The 21,908-nt window shown below is 28.0% G+C and overlaps 3 protein-coding genes across 6 annotated transcripts; 1 reads left to right on the top strand and 2 right to left on the bottom strand.

The window, feature by feature from the left end:
• Positions 1-2: 2 nt before the first annotated feature.
• On the bottom strand, positions 3-2,653 carry LOC149892747 (uncharacterized). The gene is made up of 2 exons (XM_090073728.1): positions 2,525-2,653; positions 3-455 (listed from the first exon to the last, which is right to left on the bottom strand). Exons 1-2 carry the CDS (start codon positions 2,651-2,653, stop codon positions 3-5), a joined length of 582 nt encoding a protein of 193 aa, XP_089929854.1.
• Positions 2,654-5,152: 2,499 nt separating this feature from the next.
• On the top strand, positions 5,153-21,381 carry LOC149892745 (uncharacterized). Its single transcript, XM_090075673.1, has 10 exons — positions 5,153-5,239; positions 5,603-5,762; positions 6,326-6,492; positions 9,139-9,265; positions 12,868-12,926; positions 13,642-13,761; positions 20,602-20,688; positions 20,775-20,832; positions 20,921-21,016; positions 21,271-21,381. Exons 1-10 carry the CDS (start codon positions 5,162-5,164, stop codon positions 21,360-21,362), a joined length of 1,044 nt encoding a protein of 347 aa, XP_089931799.1. The 5' UTR covers positions 5,153-5,161; the 3' UTR covers positions 21,363-21,381.
• LOC149892746 (uncharacterized) lies at positions 17,534-20,063 on the bottom strand. 4 transcript variants are annotated; one of them, XM_090076742.1, is made up of 4 exons: positions 19,524-19,675; positions 18,999-19,103; positions 18,335-18,866; positions 17,534-17,629 (listed from the first exon to the last, which is right to left on the bottom strand). In XM_090076742.1, exons 1-3 carry the CDS (start codon positions 19,556-19,558, stop codon positions 18,692-18,694), a joined length of 315 nt encoding a protein of 104 aa, XP_089932868.1. In that variant the 5' UTR covers positions 19,559-19,675; the 3' UTR covers positions 17,534-17,629; positions 18,335-18,691. The 4 variants fall into 4 exon arrangements, 3 of the variants coding, with proteins under 3 accessions (XP_089932868.1, XP_089932870.1, XP_089932869.1); XR_016449238.1 differs by lacking the exon at positions 18,335-18,866; XM_090076744.1 differs by lacking the exons at positions 17,534-17,629; positions 19,524-19,675 and adding an exon at positions 19,925-20,063 and having other exon boundaries at positions 17,678-18,866.
• Positions 21,382-21,908: the final 527 nt, after the last annotated feature.

Raw genomic sequence — 21,908 nt, 5'->3', positions numbered from 1 at the left:
TTTTAAAATGCAAGAGCAAATGGGTTCTCTTCATTAATAATAGTTTGCAATCGAAACATCAAATCATTTAAGCAAAGATAATTACCACGTTGTTGCATTCTAAAGTTTACTGCTGCAAGTGGATCATAGATGTATAGTTGACAATATGTTGGCGGAACATCTTGATTTGGTCTTAGATTACCTATATGGTGAAAAACTTGACCACATATTATAAAACATGGCGGCCCATGATTCATGGGTTGAACTACATTAGCTTCAAATGAAGCAAAAGAAAGACAGACATTATAGTTTCTAATATAATTTAAAAAAATCAGATTGGCATTTCTATCTGCATAGTTTCTTTTAAATAAATCTTCTAAATCTTGTGGAAATGATAAAGGTTGCGACAAAACTACCTTTCCATTATGGCAACATAAAAAATGTCTTTCATCTGTAAATTTCTTAGCACCACAATGCTGATAAATTTAATTCATTTCTCCTAAATAATTATGATCTGGAATAGTATTACTTCTTGCTATACAATGCATTCTCTCGTATCTAGCAGCATTTCTAGCATTTTGTCGATTATTAATTTCATCTCGCCTAAGTTTATCTCTTTCATTTCAGTGACGATTATTTTCAACTTGCCTAACCAAGCTCTCATCATTTGGGTTTAAATTATTTGATGCTCGGCGAGCAGCATTTCTAGCATTTTGTCGATTATTAATTTCATCTCTTTAATTTTTTTGACGATTAACTTGCCTATTAACATTTCCATTTTCTACACTAATATCTGCTTCTAGCCTAATACCATCCATTCACTTTTAAATCAAAGTAGTAAGAAAAAATCTTTACGAATCCTGAAGATTGTAATCTTTCCTAAATAACTTTTTTTCTACTCTAAATAGCACACATATAATTTTTAAATATAACAGACTTATTTAAAATAAATTTACAATAATCTTATGACTTTAAATATATATATATATAATATATATATATATATATATATATATATATATATATATATATATATATATATATATATATATATATATATATATATATATATATATATATATATATACATATCAGCTAGAAGATGTTTGAAAAAAAATTAGCTTAGCAAATAATAATAAAAAAAATTATTAAAAACTTGCAATTCAAATAATAAACATACTGTTAACAAAGAAAAATTAAAAAAAAAAAAACGTTGTAAACCCTTTTTTGCAAACTTATACTATTCGTTAAAAAAAAATTATAAGTAAACGTTTTAAAAAAATTAACAAAACTTAACAATATTCTGTTCTTTTATACCATATAAATACATCATCTGATAAATCTAAAATAAAAGATGTGATGAATAGGTAAATAAGTTAGAATAATATTACATGCAAAAATGAAAATCAATGTACCTTATAGAGAGGAGCTGTTGTGATTTACCAGAGTAGTAGTTTTAAAATAATATCATTTTATGTTAGCCTTTACAAAATAATTTATGCTGGAACATTATGATTCCAAATTATTTATAGCAAAATCATGTAGTAAACAGTGCTAAAGACAGAAATCAAATTGAGATAAGACAAATTGTGTATATGGCAAAAAAATTTGTATTGGCTTTTAGTAAATGATTAAAAGCAGTGATTTTTATTAAAATTACCTATTAACCATTTTTAACAATACACACCAACATGAAGATAGACCAAATGTCTATTAACTCAAAGGATAACAAAAAAACATCAGAGCATCAGCACACAACAATAGCACACACCATAAGTTAGTATAATATGCATCTATAATATAACTTAAGCAAGATAACATTCATATATAACAAAATATAAGTAACAACATTACGCAAAATGTTATTAAAATATACTATTATGTATTTTTAGAATAATCTTTAACAATAAAGGCTTGAAAACAGCTAGACCTAAAGCAGTAACAGTTTGACACTAAAGCAGTAACAGTTTGACACTATCGTGTAATCCTCTGTTAAAAGTACATCACTTGGCTGGCAAAATTGACAAACCTTGCTCTACATGTTTACCAACTCACAGCACTTTGAAAACACAGAAATAACGTAATATAAACATATGTACCAACTATAAACACAACAAATGTGTTTATATATGTATATAAGGTTAAATATATACCTTATATACATATTTAATCAGATTTTTAAAACAATTATATAACACATATTAACACATATACAAACAATAAAAAAGCACTTTAAATTGTTATAAAAACACATTGATAAAACAACTATAAGGCACTTATTACCACATACACATACATATCAAAAAAGCATACAGTGAGCAAAAAAACTAATCATGCACAAAAAAACTAATCAAAATTACGAAAGAAATAAAAAATCAAAAAACCAAGGCAAAAAAATTAAACATGCTTAATATAAAAAATTAAATTAAATTAAAAATAAAGAAAGTTAATATAAAATTAATAACGCCTAGGTCCACTATTAAATTGAATGACGGCTAAACAATGTCTACGCATTGAATTTACCAAGTTTCTGGTAATATCTGACCCGATTTCCGATTTCTGCAGATGAAATTAAATTATCTTGCAGAATTGATTTATATAAATATTGATCCATTCTCTGATCAGTAAACGCAAATTTCCCAACTCCGCTCGCTGCCATGCATCCCCAGACCATAATATTACCGCTACCGTGTTTAACTGTGGCATTCAAACACTTCAATTGACGCTGTTCTCCTGGCTTCCTCTATATCTTTACAGCTCCATCGAAGCCAAATAAATTGAACTTCGACTCGTCAGATCAAATGACTGAGTCCCAGAACTCTTATGGCTTATCCACGTACTTTTTTGCCCAATGAGCCGCTTCTTTCTATTGATTGGGCTTATATACAGCTTGTTGCGTAGTGTTCCTCCATATAAATTCGCTTCATGTAAGCAATTTCGAATTGTTTGCGGTGTGAGAGACAATCCAAAACTCTCCTCCAACTCTTTTGCTGCTGCTGTTGTTGAAGATGTTGGATTAATTTCGAGTCTTTTCGTTAAAAATCGATCTTGACGCGCCGTAGTCTTTCGTTTGCGTCCTCTTCCAGGTTGAATTTCGAGGTTTCCAACTTTTTTAAACTATTCCTCGATGGATTGAACGGTTGCAGGCGATATACATAGCATTTTAGCTATTGATCTTTGGCTTCTGCCATCTTGCCATAACGCAATTACTCGTACACGAAGTCCGATCGAATGATCGAATGAATTTTAGATTTTATATTTTCAAAGCTGGTCATTGCTAGAAAGTTTATTAATATAAATATATAGTTTAAATTAATATAAATAATATAATTAAATATAATATAATTTTTGATACTTATCATTCGAATTTTCTTGTTGCATAATTAATTTTTTGTCAGGAATTTTCAATAAAGTTAGTTCTTTATTTTTTTAAATATAACAAATTCAAATTTTTTTGTTTTCAAACATATGATTTTTAATGTACTTTTTAAGCGCTATCTTTTGGTGAAATTAGTTTTTCAAAAAAGTTTATACTTTTTTAGAAAAATGCATTTTTATTAATGTCTATTGGCTGCATGATTAATTTTTTTGCTCACTGTATATGCAAACAATAAATATGTGCAACCAAAAGTTTTAAAATTGACGCGAGAAAATTTAAAAAGATTCAAAGTAAACAAAATATATATTCACAAATAATACTCTTTACCTTCTTTTTTTTTTTTTTTCATAAGAACTGTAATCCTCCAAATTTAACTTTTACATACAATAACACGTGACATGCCATCTCAGTGTTGGTACAAAAGTTTAATTTATTTTTCTAAATTTTCTAAAAAAGAACAAAAATAATTAATAGCATCACAGAAATTTCAAAGTAGTAATAACCCTTTCATGGAAATAGCGTTAGTATAACTTTAAATAACATCCATACCCCTATTTTCCTTCTAAAAAACAATATAATAAAAATAAAACTGCTAAAAGAAAAACTAAAACAAACAAAATATAAACGATTTAAAAAATCAAAATCCTTTCTACTTTATTTAATAAAAATGTATATAAAGCTATTTCATATATTTACTTCAATTATAATATGATCTTAACTATGATTATTTATCTTCATATGATTCCTAATGTAATATATCTAAACTAATAGTTAAAATCCAAAAGGAAAAAAGTTTTAACTCGCTTAAAAGATCTTTCTCCAATGACCGCGTGCATTAAAAGAACGCGCTTTTTCAAAACCTAGTAACTAATGACGAAACGACGTTAAGCATTTCTATTGGAATTATATTGTATAGAGAAGCCTAGTAACTATATCAAAGTCTAGTAACTAATGACGAAACGACGTTAAGCATTCCTGTAGGAATTATCTTATACATAGTAATAAAAATAATAATAACAATGGTAATTATAATAGTTATAATGAAAAGAATCTTGGTTTTTGAAATTCGGAACGGTTTGCAAAGTCAAAGAATAATTTGTAAATTTTGAAAAACGATTTGTAAATACTTGGAAAGATTTATGAAGTTTCGGGACGATAACTGAATTCTTGGAACGATATGTGAATTCGCGGAACAATTTGTTAAAATAAGAATTGATATATAAGTCGCACAAACGAGCTCACTATGTTGTAAAGAGCGAATAGCATCTACGAGAAACGAAAAGCTGTTTCAGGGAACGATTTATTACTTTTGAAGATAGCTCAATACTTTTTTGTTCAGCAACCATTTAAATTATATGATTATCTGGAATTGATGGAACTTATGAAACTGAGCTTTAGTATATGTTTAGTGTATGACTTTTCTTCTGCCATTTATTTCTCAATATGTATGTATGTATGTATGTATGTATGTATGTATGTATGTATGTATGTATGTATGTATGTATGTATGTATGTATGTATGTATGTATGTATGTATGTATGTATGTATGTATGTATGTATGTATGTATGTATGTATGTATGTATGTATGTATGTATGTATGTATGTATGTATGTATGTATGTATGTGCGTACGTAGATGTATATATATATATATATATATATATATATATATATGTATGTATGTATGTATATTTCGTTGCTTAAAATATACAATGAATTTAAACAACAAAGTTTTAAGTTATTAATAAACAAGGTTTTTTTAATAAGAATAACCATTTTATATGCACAGTTAAACAAAGAAAATGGCGGAAACCTGTGGAGATTCCTCTTTACCATTCAAAAGTCGAAAATACACTGTCATTGTTCAATATTTAGGAAAGGTATATTTATGCTTGACTTTCAAATGTTAACTTATGTGCTTTGGTTTATAAAGATGAATAATATTAACTTTTTATATAGCTATGTGTGTATATATGTATGTATGTATGTATGTATATATATATATATATATATATATATATATATATATATATATATATATATATATATATATATATATATTCATTAAAGATATAGCATAAGTGCACATTGAATATGTATAAATGTTGATGTAGAGTTTAGGAAACGGAAGATTATGCCATATCCATGTTATTAAAATTACCTGTTTATGCTGAATCGTATTTAAGAAAAGAATTTTAGTATGTTTATCAGTTTAATCAGTTAATTTTGTTTAAATATTCTAGGTTCGCAAGTGGCATGATTTGAAGCCTAAAGAAAAGATATTTTTCATATCAGCTCTTTTAAGTATAGCATTTGCTATTATAATAACTTTATATCGCATTTGTGTTTCAAAGCGTAACAGCTCAGACTTTACTTTTGCACTATTGCTGTTTATAAATTTATGTAAGTTTTCATTGTATTACTATTTTCTATATTTTTTAATTTTTTTTTTTTATCTAAGATATACTTACAGACTTACTTTTATGTTGTATTTATCAGCTGCAATCGTTTTTCCGAATCGGAAAAACATTAAATTGCACATCTTTTATATTTTAATTAATTTTCATTAATTAAAAGCAGGTTCCATTTTATTTAATGGGTGGTTATCTTTTATTTATTTATTTATTTATTTATTTATTTTTGTTACGGGTAGTTTTTGCATCTATCAAAAATTACTTAAATGTCATTTTTCAAAAAGAAAAAGAGAAAAGGTAAATGCATAACATGCATTTTCATCATTATTTGCCTTTTCAGATTTTTTGTAACAGCTGATATGAACTAGATAGGTTTTATAACTTATGTCCCTTCACTAACCTAAATATTAGTTAACGTAAAATTATGATTCCCACTAATTAAAATATAGACGATAAACAAAAGGCTTTTGGTTGGTTTTTCCGTTTAATGTTTATAACTGATAAACTTAAATAAAATCTGTAAACTTAACTTATGAATTTTTTCTTTTATAGTCTTTATTGTGTACTATTTTCTAAGTGGGATTTTTCGTCAGCGTCCATTGCAGCTAGTTGCGTGCATGTTTGCCACAGTGATTGTTTTTCTGTACTGTGCTATTGAGTTCGGAATAAAGGGTTGGAAAGATATGAAGGAAAGGAAGATTACATTTTACATAAAATTGGTAAGTAATTGATATAAGAATGTATTTTTTGTATACTTAAATAACAATACCTGAGTGATAACTTTTATTTAATCTTGAACATTTGTTTTGCACCATCAGTTCAATAGGGACATAAGTCCAAAATGTATAAAATTTCTATACTGCTCAATCTCTATTTTTAAAAATGTTAGGTTGTTTATGCAATACAGCCTCATGTAAAAGTGTTTTTCACACCTAGTTCAAAAGTCATAAATGTAAAATACTTAAATCATGGAAAACAAAGAAATGATTTTTTAAAAATATAGAATTACTCGTTCCCCTTAATTTTTTTAAACTATTTCTAAATGAAGTAAAATATGACTAGCTGCACATGTATGTAGATTGTGGGTTGAGTAAAGCTATTGAGCAATACCATAGACTGAGTTTTGCTAAATGTAGCAGTATTGCATTAGAAATTAAATACACTTAAATTTAACAATTTAGGCTTAATCTATTTTTTCCAATGCTAACAACTTCTTTGATCAACTTTTTAAAGGGGCTTTATTTTTCCAACAAGCCAATTGAAACTTAGCTTGCTTAACAAATAACTTTGGTCAATACTGTTAAGATTCTGTCAATAAAAAAGAAAATTTGTTTTTCTTTTTTATCAATAATGATTAGCTATCTAGAAGTTGATGTGATTTAATTGCAAAATACATTATGAAAGTATGAGTAAAAGGACATATGCTAAAGTGTAAAATTTCACGCTAAAGGCAGAAAAAGAGAACTTCACAATCTCTGAAATTGTTTATGGAAATTATTTAAATCTGATGAGTTTACACTAGGGTGAGTAGTCAACAAAATATGTAGGGAAATATCAACAAACCTCTTGAGAAAAAAGAGACAGAGTCATTAAGAGAACAAGAACTTTTAAAAGCTTATGAACAACAATTTTTTATTGAATCTAAAAACTGTTCACAACTTTCAGATAGATTAGCATAGCAAGTGTATTCCACAACCTCTCATACCTCAGTTTTTGTGGTTTATTTTCATAAAAAGCTACTTTAAATGTATTTTGTACTTTTTTAGGGTAGCATAGTTTTTTTGAAAAATATTTTAACTGAGGTATTGATTCTTACAAAAAATAGTCCAAACTATCCATCATGCTTCACACTGCGTAAAGTATACTGGGAGTACTCTCTGTATCAACGGAACTAAAAAAGATTTGTTAATTCACGCTTGTAGAACTTACTATTAGAATTAAGTTACTTAGTTGTTTATTCAGGTGATGACAAACCCCAACCCTAACTTTTCAAAAACAGCTTCAACTTTCTTAAATAATAATATAAAATTCTAGTTAAAAAATAATAGATAAAGTTATTTATTTTCTTTAAGATACTATATTTATCTTCAATAAAGCCATATTTTCAGAAATAAGACCAATTTGAGAATTGACTAATCTACACAGCCTCTATACAACTTCACAATCAATTCTTTTAAGCAATCCCAATTGTTTTTCTTTGAAGTTCTTCTTTTAAAATCTATATTCAGGAACATTTGAACAGTTCTCTTTTTATCATTAAAAATATTTATAATGGATTTTGCATTATGGTTAGAAGGTATGTACGGCCAGAATATGTATTGAAAATCTGAAAGATGTGTTTGAAAGGAAGGAACCCGATTGAAACTAAAAAAGATAAAAGTAAAAGATTACCAAAGATTTGCACTTTTAAGTTTAAGGTTATGTAAAGATTTGATTTACAACTCTCTCTGCATTTTCTTCATCAAGTTATGATTTTCAACTTCTTAAATGTAATGAAAAAAACGGGAAGAACGATGCAACACTTTCAACAACTAGATCTAAATGAGTTCCTAAGCCATTTTTAATAACTGTCAGAAGTCAAAGTGGCTTTATTTGATGGTCAGATCGTTGAAACCAAGCATAAAATAGTAACCAATTAAAGTCATAAATTGTCGATGAAAAACTGATTTAAAACTAACATTTAATATTTTTGTTTACAATATACCCGCGGGTTTAATGGAATTACTGGTTTTATGACAGGCTTTTTTTTGGACAAAAATAAATGGAATAAAGACAAAACATACATGTCCTTTAATACAAGTGTAATGTATAGAAGTAGTGAATAACAAAGCTGAGCATGGTGGAGTTCTGATAGATAAACATGATAAGCTTCATACCAAAAAAAATTTCTGTAGTTAAAATTTCAATGAAACTCACAAAAATATCATAGTTGTAAGAAATCAACATTTATCTTATAAACTGCTCATTTAAAATTCACCACGTAAAGTATTAAAACTCTAAATGATTTTTAAAGTCATTATAATGCATTTGTAATAAAACATATATATTAAGAAAATGTGACTTAATTACTACAGACAACAATAGCATCCCCTACATATTAAAACAATTTGCCTAACTCAAGCTGCACTATTTCTGCATATCCGCATTTATAAGAACAGTATATAAAGAGAGGGGAGAGAGAGACAGACAGACAGACAGACAGACAGACAGACAGATAGACACACAGACAGACAGACAAACAGATAGACAGAATAAATATATGTTTGCAAAGGAATTAATGTATAATGTTGTATTTATATAATTTGTAAAATACATAAATAATTTAACATATTTGTATTTGATTTATTTTTTAAACATCGTTTTAGATTCGACTGATTTTAATTTCTGTTCTTGGTCTAATTGATTTACTCATTGCGTTAAAGCTTGTTCGTAAATTTCGCCGTAAGAATAAGATTATATTTGAAACTGTTGGTGGAACGAAATTTCTTCAAGGTATGTTTCATTATATTTGAAGGCCTTAATACCAAAGGTACTGGAGCCATTTTTTTTTTTTTTTTAATTTTAATTTTAAAATAACATTTACTAATTATATTGATATTAGCACGAATATAATTGAAGTAGTTGCGATTTTTTAATAAATTTTCTATTACATATTTGTTTATTTACATTTCTTTGCCTATTTAGCACTGCTATGAAATTTGACCGCCAGGTTGAAGTTTGTGTCAATTAAAAAATTCTGATTAATATAGTCTTTACTAACTTATATTAATGGGAAACAATTGAGCTTAAAATCAAAATCGCGTGCTATGTTAGTGTATTTTGAAAAAATAAATGCTGTATTTCATTTATTTTTTGTTTGTTAAAAATTTACAAAATGTGCTGAAAAGTCCTGGGAACTACACAGTTTTACACAAAATACAAAACAAAGTTCACAGAAAATGGCGACAAGATTTACTGATCAAAGAAGTTAACTACAGTTTCTGAACCTATCATTCAGAAAATAAATGCTTTTGTTAATTACAAATATGATCCTAACTTAGAAGCATACTCTACAATGATTTTCTCTATTTGTCAAAGAAACCTTTACCTACTTGACTCTGACAAAAGCACTGCAAAAAGTTCTTGGTTATCAAAAGTATCCAAGGTATCAAAATAATTATAAAAATCTTTTATTTTAATCCCTTTTACTTTAAGGTTATTCAAAAATATGTTATAAATGTTATTGTGTTTGAACGACAAATATTCTTTAAAAAAGAAAACATCACATCAAAACTGATTTAACAAAATTACAGTTAAAGTTAAATCATTGAAATAACAAAACCAAGTTTATCTTTACAGATTCATGTAGAATCAGTAGTCAGACGTGGTGTTGATATATTAGATACTATTCAATCTACACAACCTGAAACTGTTGATGACAGAAATACAAATTTATGCCGTCAATGTTTTGGTATTTTAGGTAAAAAATCTGATGTTTTAAAATTATTTGGATTATAATATATCACATTATGCATGTATGAGTATGCATGTTTGTGTGTGTGTGTTTTTATGTATGTATGTATGTATGTATGTATGTATGTATGTATGTATGTATGTATGTATGTATGTATGTATGTATGTATGCAATATATACATTATTTGTAACAAAAAATGTAATAAGCTTTTATCATTCTTTAGTTTATTCTTTAGTTTACTTTTTTTTTAACTTTCTAATTTAGAAAGATAATTCTTATATCTTACATAATTGTAAATAAAATGCTTAACACAATTTAAAAAAAGTTAGAGATATTCTTCAATTAATTGATTATTGTTCTTATTTTGTATGTGAATTTCCTTTTTTTATAGATTCTTGTCAAATTTTTTTTTTAAGGTGCTGGAAGACCTCATAATTACTCTAAAAGGCAAGCAGTTGTAAACCTAACTGATTTAGCCTTCGGTGTTGGAGCTTTACAGCAGAACAGTTGGCTTCAAATATTATCAAGAATAAAATGGAAAAAGATAATTTAATACAAGGGGCAATATTCAATCTTTCAACTAGTGATAACCCAATTCAGATTACCTTAGGAATCTCGGATTTGAAATCAGATAGAACCAAATCTGCAAATATGATGCCTTTTCAGATGCTGCTGACTTAACAGACTGATTTAGAACTTTCAAAAGCAGGAGCTCAGGTTTTGGTTTCCAGTCTAAAGAGTTCAGTCGGACCAAATTGCATTACCAAAAATATATTTGGGAAACTTGAAGAACTTCAGTCATATGTTGAATCCTTTTACACTGCAGAATCAGTTGAGTTTAGAGGAAAGGCAGGGTCAAAAATAGACTGTACTTTGTTTTTTGTTAAAAATACAAGTGATTTTGTAATGCATATTATACACGAAAGGAAACTAAACCCTTATAAAGCATTTGTGAAAATAGCTGTGGATGGAGGATGTGGTTTCCTGAAGATTGCATGTAATGTGTTTGATCCTGAAAATCTGCATTCCTGTTCTTCAAAGTATCAAGATAGTGGAGTTTAGCGTATCCAGATTTTAGCTATAGTTTAGGACATTCCTGAATACAACTGGAATTTAGGACTGATTCTATCCAAACTTAAGTTGGAGGAAGTAAACTATTATATAGCTTTTGACTTAAAATGTGCAGATGCTGTACTGGGTCTGTCTACACATTCTGGAAAATATGCCTGTTTATACTGTACAGTATTATGTTCTTTAATTTCTGGAGATTGTAAGACATTTGGAAGTCTTGATTACTGGGCTCAGAAATATACAGATGATGGATGGTCACACACAAAAATATCAAATTGTTACAATGTAATTAAAAAAAAAAAATTATTTGGGTGAGAATCCTGAAAAATTTGTTATTCATAAGATATCTCAACCAGAATTGCACTTGATGATGGGGGCAGTTGCAGTTTTAAAAAAAGTATTATTGTTCCTCTGGAAACCTAGTTTTAAGGCTTGGTTGACTTGTCATCATATTATCTTTTGAGGCTACCATGGAATTGGATGGGATGGAAATAACACCAACAAAATACTTGAAAAGTTAGATTATCTTGAACAAGCTGTGATTGAGGGAATCCCAATATACCAACATCTGATATTAGATGTAATTAACTGCTTGCGAGCTTTTAAATCAGTAAAAGATGGTGGTTTTGGTAAAGATTTAAAACCAGAATTTGAAACAACTGTTAATAATTTTGCTGATACTTTTAAATCCCTGCAAAATGACATTTATAATGCAAGCATAGAGGAATTAACCTTATCTACAGCATGGAATATACATATCATTGTGAGCCACATTGTTCCTTTTGTAAAATATTATAACATGGAGCTAGGAAATTTTGCAGAACAGGCTGGCGAGGCAATGAATACTAAATTTAAACCTACCTGGAAAAGATATTAAGTCAGCACAGAACATATTAAACATGGAGAAAAATTAAAAAAGGCTGTTGTCGACTTTAAAACAAGAAGAGTTTGATAATAGTATCATCCATGTTGTAATCTTTATTGTAAAATAAATGAATTGAAAAAAGGATGAAAATTGACTATTTTTTATACTTTGCACGCGATTTTGATTTCAAACTCAGTTGTTCCCATTACTATATGTTAGTAAAGACTATATTAATCAGAACTTTTTAATTGACACAAACTTCAACCTGGCGGTTAAATTTCATAGAAGTGCTATCAAAACAGTAAATTAAAAAAAGAGGAAAGAATATGCCTGAAAGTTGGAGATCTTCTTTTTTATTATATTGAATATGAAAAAAGCGGTAAATATTTGAAAGCATAAAATTCCTATTTTTAAGGAAAATAAACTTTTGCGTTTAGAAAGTTTAGGAGAAAAAAAAAAAGTCTCCTTAAAATGTGTTTTAAGTATAGCAAAAATATATTCATTATTAAATGTTAGCAATTGGTAAAGATAACTTTATTTAAAAGCTGTTTGAAAACTCTTTTCTTGCAAGAATAACTAAACGTTAGTGCATAAGATATGGAATGCAAATGCGCAAATTTGTGATGTTGGATTTATTATTACTCTTTGTAATCTTCAATGGTTTTAGAATGTTAGAGATTTTTTATTTGTTTATTATATTTTAGACATGTGTGAAACAATGTACATTTTTCATGCACTTTTGGAGTTCGATTTTCAGTTGGTTGTAAGTATTGCTCACAAACTAAAATGAGGCTATTATTATATTATATTATCTTTTATATGGTTATTATTGTTTTTACAATTATTTATTATATATAAACTATATACGTATATATTCTTATATATCTATAAAAAATAGTTAGAACGTTTTTAAAAACGATAAATATTTTTTAAAGCCACTTCCTTTTTATCATTTTAATTTAAAAGCATGTATGTTAAACGTGGTACTTGTTCAAACTGTTACATGTTCAAAGTGATAGAATTGATTTTTATAGAAAATTTATTTTGTGATTGAAGATAAATAAATTAAACTTTAGTTTCTTGTGAATGAAAAAGTTTTGCTTACAACTTCTAAAATAAATAATCACAGATCAAAATACTTTCATTTATTGAAAAAGTAAGTAACAAGGGTGGGGGTGGGGGTGGGTGAAGGAAGTAAAATAATATCCAAAAATTTTATTTTTGCCTACATTCTCTTGATTCAATTTACTTTGATAATTGCTCACATTAAGATATTGCTACAAATGTGTTGTTGTCCAAGTGGCGAACCAATAGTTGTCTTAAATCAGCAGCAAAAAAAACGGTTATGCAGATTTGTTTAAAGTCAATTAGATCTGTTCAACATTGTTTTGGTTTTTATTGTGTAAGTGGTGAAAAAGGTTTTTGAAGTAATTTTTAAAAGTTTCAATATAAAATATTCAGCATTTATCTATTTTTAGATTAGCTTGCTTATTTTGATTGTAAATGGTACAAAGCGTTTCCTGGAAATAGGCGAAAAACTTACTCTGGGTTTTGGAGTTTCACTGAGTTTTATCTGGGTTCTATTGGGTCGGTTAATGGTAAGGAGTACAATGTTATTTAAAAGGAAAAACCTGGTTTTTAAAAACGGTCTACTGGTTTAAAGTTTGAAATTACCGGATGAAAAACATTACTTTTGAGTGCACAGTGGGTCGGAATGCCCATTTTTGTGCCAAAATTATTTTTTTATTAAATATTATTAAATTTGATATGAATAACATACTTAGAGCTTCTAAACATATTTGTGACTAAGAAAATGATTTTATTAACTTTTTTTTTCATGATAATTATAAATGCACCAAAAAATTTTAAAAAGTGCATTTTTTCACATCTTATCAACTCAATTCAAACACAATCCACAGAATAAACATTAAAAAATTACATTTTACTGCTTTTAATAGGTACACAATCTTATGAAAAAAATACTTTCATGTCTTATCAACTCATTCAAACACAATTTACAACTTTAAGGCAACCATCTATGTCTGCGTATATTTAAATGAACTATTTACAAACTTACAATGTTATCTCCTGATAATAATAACTCCAAAACCTCAGCAGGAAAGTCTTTCTTTTTTCAAGTGCAGGTTTGCCTCAAAGATGCTATGACAGGATCAGATGAGCATAGAAATCTTTTCAAAATGTCCTCATTTGCCATACATCTTGAGCTTTTCGAGCATGGCGTTCACGAAACCGTTTGAAAAATTTGTTTGTTGCCTCCTGTGCTTCTTCACTCATCATTCCAATTGGCAGTGAGATTCTATTAATGATGGCTGGGCCGTGGATCAGCAGTTAGTGGAGGCTTTGTGGCATGTAGTACCATGGGTACAGTTTCGCAAACAACTTTGCAGTTTCTGTACACATCATGGTAAACTTTTTAGTATTTATTTCATAGCCACTTGATATGCTTGACAAAATAATGTGCAGTTTTAAAATTAGTTCCTCATTGACACCTGTTATATTTGCAAAAGAAATGGCATCAGTAAATCCTCGTCGAGAAGTGCTGCCATCATTAGATGTACCAGATCCTCCAGACTTTGGTTGATCAACAAGGCCCATCTGTTGAAGAAAAGCTTGTTGGATGTGAGACTTTGTTTCAGCAACTTGTGCTTTGTCTTCTGCTGTTCTTGCTTGCCACTTTTTGAAAGGCAACTTGTGACCAATATGCAGAAAACATTTAAAACATCGAATCCAGCAATGCAGTGTAGATAAACCATACTGCAAGCCGTTTGCCTGGTAATTTCTTATTATGCAGGCAAAAATGTTGTTCATCTCAATTGGTGAGCATCCACAGATAGAGCAACACTGACTTGAGTTAGTGGCCTCAGATAAAGCTGTGTGTACCTTTCCATCAATTATTGTTATTTCAATAACATGCTTTACTTGAAGTACTTTTCCATTTTTTAATATTATTTTTGTACAATTAAAATTCCTTATTTCTTCTTTTAGTTGAGCTTCTTCAGAGATTATGATATCTTTAGACTCTTTTTCCAACTGAAAACGCAAAGGGCGACAATACAGAGTTGATGATGGTTTCAGGTTTCGCCACAAAGTTTTCTTTTTTCCACCAGCAAATGAGCTCAAGTCAAGTGGTACTATGCAAGTTAAAAACAATGACTCTTCTATTTGTATATTTCGGATACCATCTTTAGACACTGTTTGCTTATAGAAACTTTGTCCTGTTGAGCCATAAAATCCTGCCTTGTGTCTTAAAGTAGCAAAAATGGTTGTATTGCCAACAACTGTTTCAATAACTTCATTCTGTACTTGACATAGTCTTTGTGCAGTGTGGTCGACCAAGCTCTGCATTGAGATTTTAGCAAAAAAATCATCCATCACTATTTCATTTGGATAGCAAGATAATTTTGCTGCCTTTATTATGTGATATGAAGGATAGGTTCACAGATTTTCTCAAAGCAGCATTTCAATGTAGTTGATATCCATCTTTGGTCATATTTGTATCTAAAAGTAAAGCTAGAGCCTCATTTCCAGAGAGTTGTAGAGATATTTTGTTACTATTGTCAAAAATTCTCTTTACTGCATGTACCTTATCAAGTTTATTTTATTTTTTAAGAGAAATTTTTGCTGCAAAAAGTAGTACATTCGATGAATGCCCATGTTGTAGAGAGTTGGTGCGCCTATGCTTTGTTCGAAAAGAACAGTCATCAAAATTCTCAATTTAAGGCCTGTCACGTGTATCTTGTTTCACAGGAATATCAGTAAAAACATCCATCTCTGTCTGTAGCCACTCTTTATGCTTTTTTTCGAAACAAATACGGTTACCTTTTAAGTCCTGCCATCTCTTTCTTATATGAATTAGCAATGTTTCCAGCTTAGGGTTAGGATTTACCAGATTCATACCATTGATAACATCCTTTAAAACGCCATGGTCAGAGATTTTAAATTTATTTTCTAGCATGTAGGTATATATATCAATGTATTTCATTTTAACCTATAAATTCTAAAATACATTGATTATAAATCATTTAAATGACAGTATATTTATGCCTAAAAGTTTAAAGAAGATGTGTTTTATTTTTAATTAAAAAACCAAGTGATTAATTAAAAATTAACTAATTAAAAAATTCGTGATTTGTTTGTCGCTGGCAAAATTTTAGTTATAACCTGCTATTTAAAAGTTAATTTGTGGGCAAGGTGGTACTTTGTTGAAGCTAAAACTAAATTTAAACTATAATATGCATACTTAGTAAAGATTTTAATGCATTTTTCATTGGAGGTTTTTTTAATTAAATAAAAATAAGCAAAAATTTACACTAAAAAAACCTATAAAAACTCATCATCTTAAAAACTAAATAAAATTTCTTACTCACAAGCAAAAAATTTGCAAGGAAGTTATTTTGTTTCAGAGTATCAATCTATCAATATATAAAAAAATTATAGCGCAAATAATTTTAACTAGCAATAAGCAACCCGTAAAACGGGTTATGGTCGGTCTGTTAATTTATAGTGGCTGTATTCCACAATTTAAAGTTGCGAAACCATAACTAATACCCTTTTAGAAAAACGCCTTCAAATTTAAAAAATTAAACCATCTGTAAAGTTAAAATAAAAAGTATGCGGAGGTAAAATAATTTACCAATTATTTAATATATTTTATTTAATTTAATATAATTTAATAATTTACCATTGTTACAATTTACCAGTGTTAGGCAGAACCATTTTCCTCGATATTTCCAAGTTCAACGCAATACGTTTTTAGTTACTGACTCAAAATAATAACATTTCATAATGCTTTAAATTGACGAAAAAGTGAAGCTAAATTCTTGTGATATTTTTTATAACATGAACTTTAACTTATAAGATTAATATAAAGCGAAGGTTAATCATACATAAATTATTAACTTTTTGGTATCCCCTTGACACATGTTTCTTTAAAAAAGGAAACTGTCTTTAAAACGTTAAGTTCTCTTCAATATTTTGACACTAATAAAGGACCTCCCTTCCCCGTTTTTGCCGTTTTACCTTAATGGTGGTCAGGAGAATATTTTTATTAAGAGTAGTCAAGTTTTTGATGAAGACCTTTTACCAGAATACCGAAATGTAAAACAATGATTTACGTGTATAAGAATTTTTTCTTTTTAATATTTATAAGAATTAAACATATATAAGAATTTTTTCTTTCCTCAAAAGTGTTGCAAATGCAAACTAAGCTAATTAATTAGTTAAAAACCTTATAAAATTTAAGTAACTCGATATTTGAAAAATGCGCTAAACTACAATATTAACCACCAAATTACGTACAGCAAATTATTAGGCTTAAAATAGAGAAAACTTTAAAAAAAATTGAACTAATTGCATACATTTATATCATTTTAACTGACCAAAATTTACAATAAAAGGTAATCAGGTTTCTTTTTATAAATCGTATAAATGCGTCAATCGTAAATCCTAAAGAAAAAAAAAGAAAGAATTATGATACTATAATTACAACAACAACAAAAAAAACAAAAACAAAACACCGCATAAAAACTGAAAATCGATGTACCTATTTATAGTAACCCATTTTGACATGGCAGTTAATATAAACATTTATCGAAAATGTAACAATAAAATCTGTTTCGAAGTACAAAAGGATTAACAATACTATATATGTATATAAAAAAAAACCAATTTAAGATATAAATTGCATTTTTACCATGTTGTCTTGGCTTTCAGTAAATAAATAAAAGCAGTAAGTTCCAATAATGAAACAACCTATTATTCATTTTTTACAATAGTCACCAACATGAAGGTGTCTATTGTTAAAAATGAATACCAACACAAAACATCACAACAATAACACATAACAATAGAATATTTACATCCTTGATCCTAAAATCCAGTGAAGATAACAAACCAAATTAAAATATGAAAGGCAAAATTAGAAAACCAATTTAAAGTTAACTATATTTATCTTTTTACTAAACATATAAATACATAAAAGTATATTTGTTTTTATGTTCAATATTAGTTATTCAATTACTTCAAATTTAGGACATGAAAACACCCTGGATTTAAAGATCAAGGTTGCATACTCTCATACACAATACGCTAAACATTAACAGACATTATTATGTGTTTTGGGAATAATTAAAAAAGGCTACACAACACAACCTAGCTCCAAAGCAGTAACTCCGCCTGGCACTAAATGCTGCCAAGTCACAACTCTGCTATAAGTACATCGCTTGGGTGGCAAGGTTATCAATATTGCTCAACATAATGCCAAATCACACCACTTTGAAAACATGGAAACAACATAATTTAAACATATATACAACTATAAACAAATATGGTTTTATATAACACATTTGATTAATAATCTTTTCAATTTGATGAAGAGTAGCTTGTTCAGCTATTAGAAGTGGGACTGAGTGGTGAATGAAATCTTCCATCATAAAAAATTTGTATGTATTCCAGAGATGTAAAGGATTGTCAGGTTCACAAAAGGTCAAAATAATTGAAAACAACTGTCTAATTTTCTTTGGCATGTCTTAAAACCGCCTCAGAAAGAGTATTCTGCCATTCAGTGTCATCTTGCAACAGACCTTTCAAATCACATGCTACACAAAACGTTTCAAGGACAATACCATTAACAGTATGCACATCCTCCCAAGATGTTGCTCCTTTTGCTTGCAAAAGTAACAGTCTAAGAAAAAACTATTCTCCAGTTGGATTAACTTTATACATTCTTACTATCACCTTATTACCACCCCTTTATCTAACCTTCCATTTACAATGTTTATCATCAAATATAAAGTGATAAGGAATGTCTACATACGAATAGCAATATGCTCTTTCATTTTCAGTATTTAACTTAAACCATGCCATTAGGTGCATATCACGCTGAGCTGCACAATCTAAAGCCATATGTTCTGCTCCTTCTCTAAAATACATTAATTGATTTTCAGGTAGATGTTTACCAAGTCACAGCACTTTAAAGACACAGAAAGAACATAATATAAACATATGTACAAACTATAAGCACAATAAATGTGTTTAAATATGTATATAAGGTTAAATATATACTAATACTAAAATAAATAAATACCTTATATACATATTTAAACACATTTTTAAAACAATTTGTAACACATATTAACACATACACAAACAGTAAAAAAACACTTTATATTAATATAAAAACACATTGATAAAACAACTATAAAGCACTTATTACCACATACACATACATATCAAAAAAGCATATATGCAAACAATAAACGTGTCCAAACAAAAATTCTAAAAATGATGCAAGAAAATTTAAAAAGATACAAAATATATATTTACAAACAATTCACTTTACCTTCTTTTTTTTCTCATAAGAACTGTAATCTTCATAACAACATTTAACCTTTACATACAATAACATGTCACATGCATTGTCAGTGTTGGCACAAAATTTTAATTTTTTTTTTCTAAATTTTCTAAAAAAGAACAAAAATAGTTGATAGCATCACAGAAATTTCAAAGTAAAAATAACAATTTTATGGAAACAGCAATAGTATAACTTAAAATAACATCCACACCCCTATTTTCCTTCTAAAATATAAAATAATAAAAATAAAACTGCTAAAAGAAAAACTAAAACAAACAAAATCTAAACGATTTAAAAAATTAAAATCCTTTCTACTTTATCTAATAAAAGTTTTAATCCTTTCTACTTTATCTGATAAAAATGTATATATAACTATTTCATATACTTACTTCAATTATAATATGATATATGATTGATTAAGATGATTCTTTATGTAATATATCTAAACTAATAATTAAATTCCAAAAGGAAAAAAGTTTTAACTTGCTCAAAAGATCTTTCTCCAATGGCCGCGTGCATTTGAAGAACGCGCTCTACCAAAGCCTAGTAACTAATTCAAAGCCTAGGAACTAATGACGAAACGACGTTGAACATTAAACATTAAACGTTAAGCATTTCTGTAGGAATTATATTATGATTAAAAAATAGTTGACAGTTTCTGTGTAGCAACACATATATTTTATTAATTTTTATTTTAAGACTTACAAATTTGGCAAAAAGAAATAAACTTCAACAGGCCATATAAAATTTAATATAAAAGCTAGTGACTAAAAAATATCTTTTTTTTAAAGCTTGATAAGTATGGAAAACAACTATTACCATTAAACCTACGTTAAACAAAATTTTTTTTTTTTTTAATTTCGGCACACCTTGACCCACTGTGGAGTGGTTTGCAGGAAACTTCGGAAATTTTCTGTTTTACAAAAACAGTTAAATTTTGATGAACTTCAGAAAACTTTATTGCAAGTCTCATATAACAAATGTTTAATTGAATTATTTGAAGACCATTTGTATAACTGTTACGTAGTTGAAAAATGATTGCATTTTCATTTTTGTTTTTTTTTAGGTGCGTTATGAGGATGTTCGATTAGGGTACATTTTCTGGTTTTTTGGACTATTGGAGCCCGCATATATTATTTGGTTGTTCCTAAGGGTAACACAACAAAATTGTGATGTCTTTTTAAGTAGATTTAGTTTTTAAACTACTTTTTAATCCTCTTTAAAATTTTTATTTAAAAGACTGCGAATGAAATCAAAACTGAAGCAAAAGTCATTACGATTTGCGTATTTGGCGTTGGTAGGTATTTTAAAAATAATTTAAGCTCTCTTTATGAATTCTGGAACTTTTGCTTTTTTGAAATGTTACAAATGCGTAATTGGTCTAGGCGCTGTGGGCTTGCTTCTACGCATAATTGTCTTAATATGCTCTTATTTCGTCAAAAGAAACTTTAAAAAAGGATTGAAGGAAAGTCTTAAAAAAGGTTTGTGTTTTGATCAAATGAGAAAATCCTGAGATATTCATGTTTGTTGGATTGGGATATTCCTACGCATCGTGCACAGGAATAATCTTACGCAACGTGGGATATCCTTATACTTGACTATTTTCTGATATCGTTTGATATAAATTAAACAAAAGACATTTGAAAAATTATAAAAATAAATATGTTGAAACAAATAGTTAAAAAATGTTTTTTCTATACTCATTTAAATCTTCTTTTTTTAAATATTGCCATAGTGTATGGAAAAGATTATTGTTCATCAAGAAAACGTATTTTGGATCAAAATCAGCAAATTCAAGCTAGTTACAACTCTATGCAATCAATTTAAAACAGCCTTAAAAGCCATCTTTGTAAAATATCTGAAATCTTGAATGCTATTTTTAAAAAGTTTCTGTTGGTGCAGAACAAAGAAACATTTAAAATTCCGGAACTCCTATTAAAAAATAAACTTTTGCGAAAAATAAATGAAAATCAATTTTCTCAAATAAAGTATGATATTTTTTCGGTCAAACTTTCTTATCTCACCTCAAGCTTTTATTTTCATTGAATGACTTTTGTAAATGTAAAATTTCTGTAAGAGCTGTTTAATATAATATAATGAACATTTTGAAATCACAGTTTATGTTAAAGTTTTATTATGACCGTTTTAAATATTACAGATTACACCTTTATAAAGATAGTTAGATGCTGAATCAATAAATATGACATTTAATTTTCACAAGTACTTTATTAAAATAATCCCTAGAGTGAATATAGTTAGTGGCTAAGAAAAAAATTGTTGAAAATAAGGGTTTTAATTAAAATTTGGAATTTTATTTTATTTGAAAAAGATAAAGTTAGGGTTAGGGTTAGGGTTAAGGTTAAGGGGCCCACG

Source organism: Hydra viridissima, unplaced genomic scaffold (assembly GCF_058129835.1).
Source record: "Hydra viridissima isolate aposymbiotic clone 2 unplaced genomic scaffold, HvirCarnegie_v1 scaffold_1, whole genome shotgun sequence".
In the NCBI taxonomy this organism is placed as follows: Eukaryota; Metazoa; Cnidaria; class Hydrozoa; order Anthoathecata; family Hydridae; genus Hydra; species Hydra viridissima.
The sequence above is the reverse complement of the archived record's forward strand: the minus strand, read 5'-3'. Positions and strand labels throughout refer to the sequence as shown.

What these genes read in the sequence shown, in the direction of transcription:
- LOC149892747 (XM_090073728.1), bottom strand. Translation starts at nt 2,653, where the DNA reads ATGGTCTGGGGATGCATGGCAGCGAGCGGAGTTGGGAAATTTGCGTTT. An exon ending in CTGCAGAAATCGGAAATCGG is followed by an intron (nt 456 to 2,524) that starts GTCAGATATTAC and finishes TAAATTTATCAG; the next exon opens with CATTGTGGTGCTAAGAAATT.
- LOC149892745 (XM_090075673.1), top strand. Translation starts at nt 5,162, where the DNA reads ATGGCGGAAACCTGTGGAGATTCCTCTTTACCATTCAAAAGTCGAAAA. An exon ending in TTGTTCAATATTTAGGAAAG is followed by an intron (nt 5,240 to 5,602) that starts GTATATTTATGC and finishes TAAATATTCTAG; the next exon opens with GTTCGCAAGTGGCATGATTT. An exon ending in TTATTTGGTTGTTCCTAAGG is followed by an intron (nt 20,689 to 20,774) that starts GTAACACAACAA and finishes TTTATTTAAAAG; the next exon opens with ACTGCGAATGAAATCAAAAC.
- LOC149892746 (XM_090076742.1), bottom strand. Translation starts at nt 19,558, where the DNA reads ATGAAGATTACAGTTCTTATGAGAAAAAAAAGAAG. An exon ending in CTTATGAGAAAAAAAAGAAG is followed by an intron (nt 19,104 to 19,523) that starts GTAAAGTGAATT and finishes AATGTATTTTAG; the next exon opens with AGAAGGAGCAGAACATATGG. An exon ending in GAAAGAGCATATTGCTATTC is followed by an intron (nt 18,867 to 18,998) that starts GTATGTAGACAT and finishes GTTTTTTCTTAG; the next exon opens with ACTGTTACTTTTGCAAGCAA.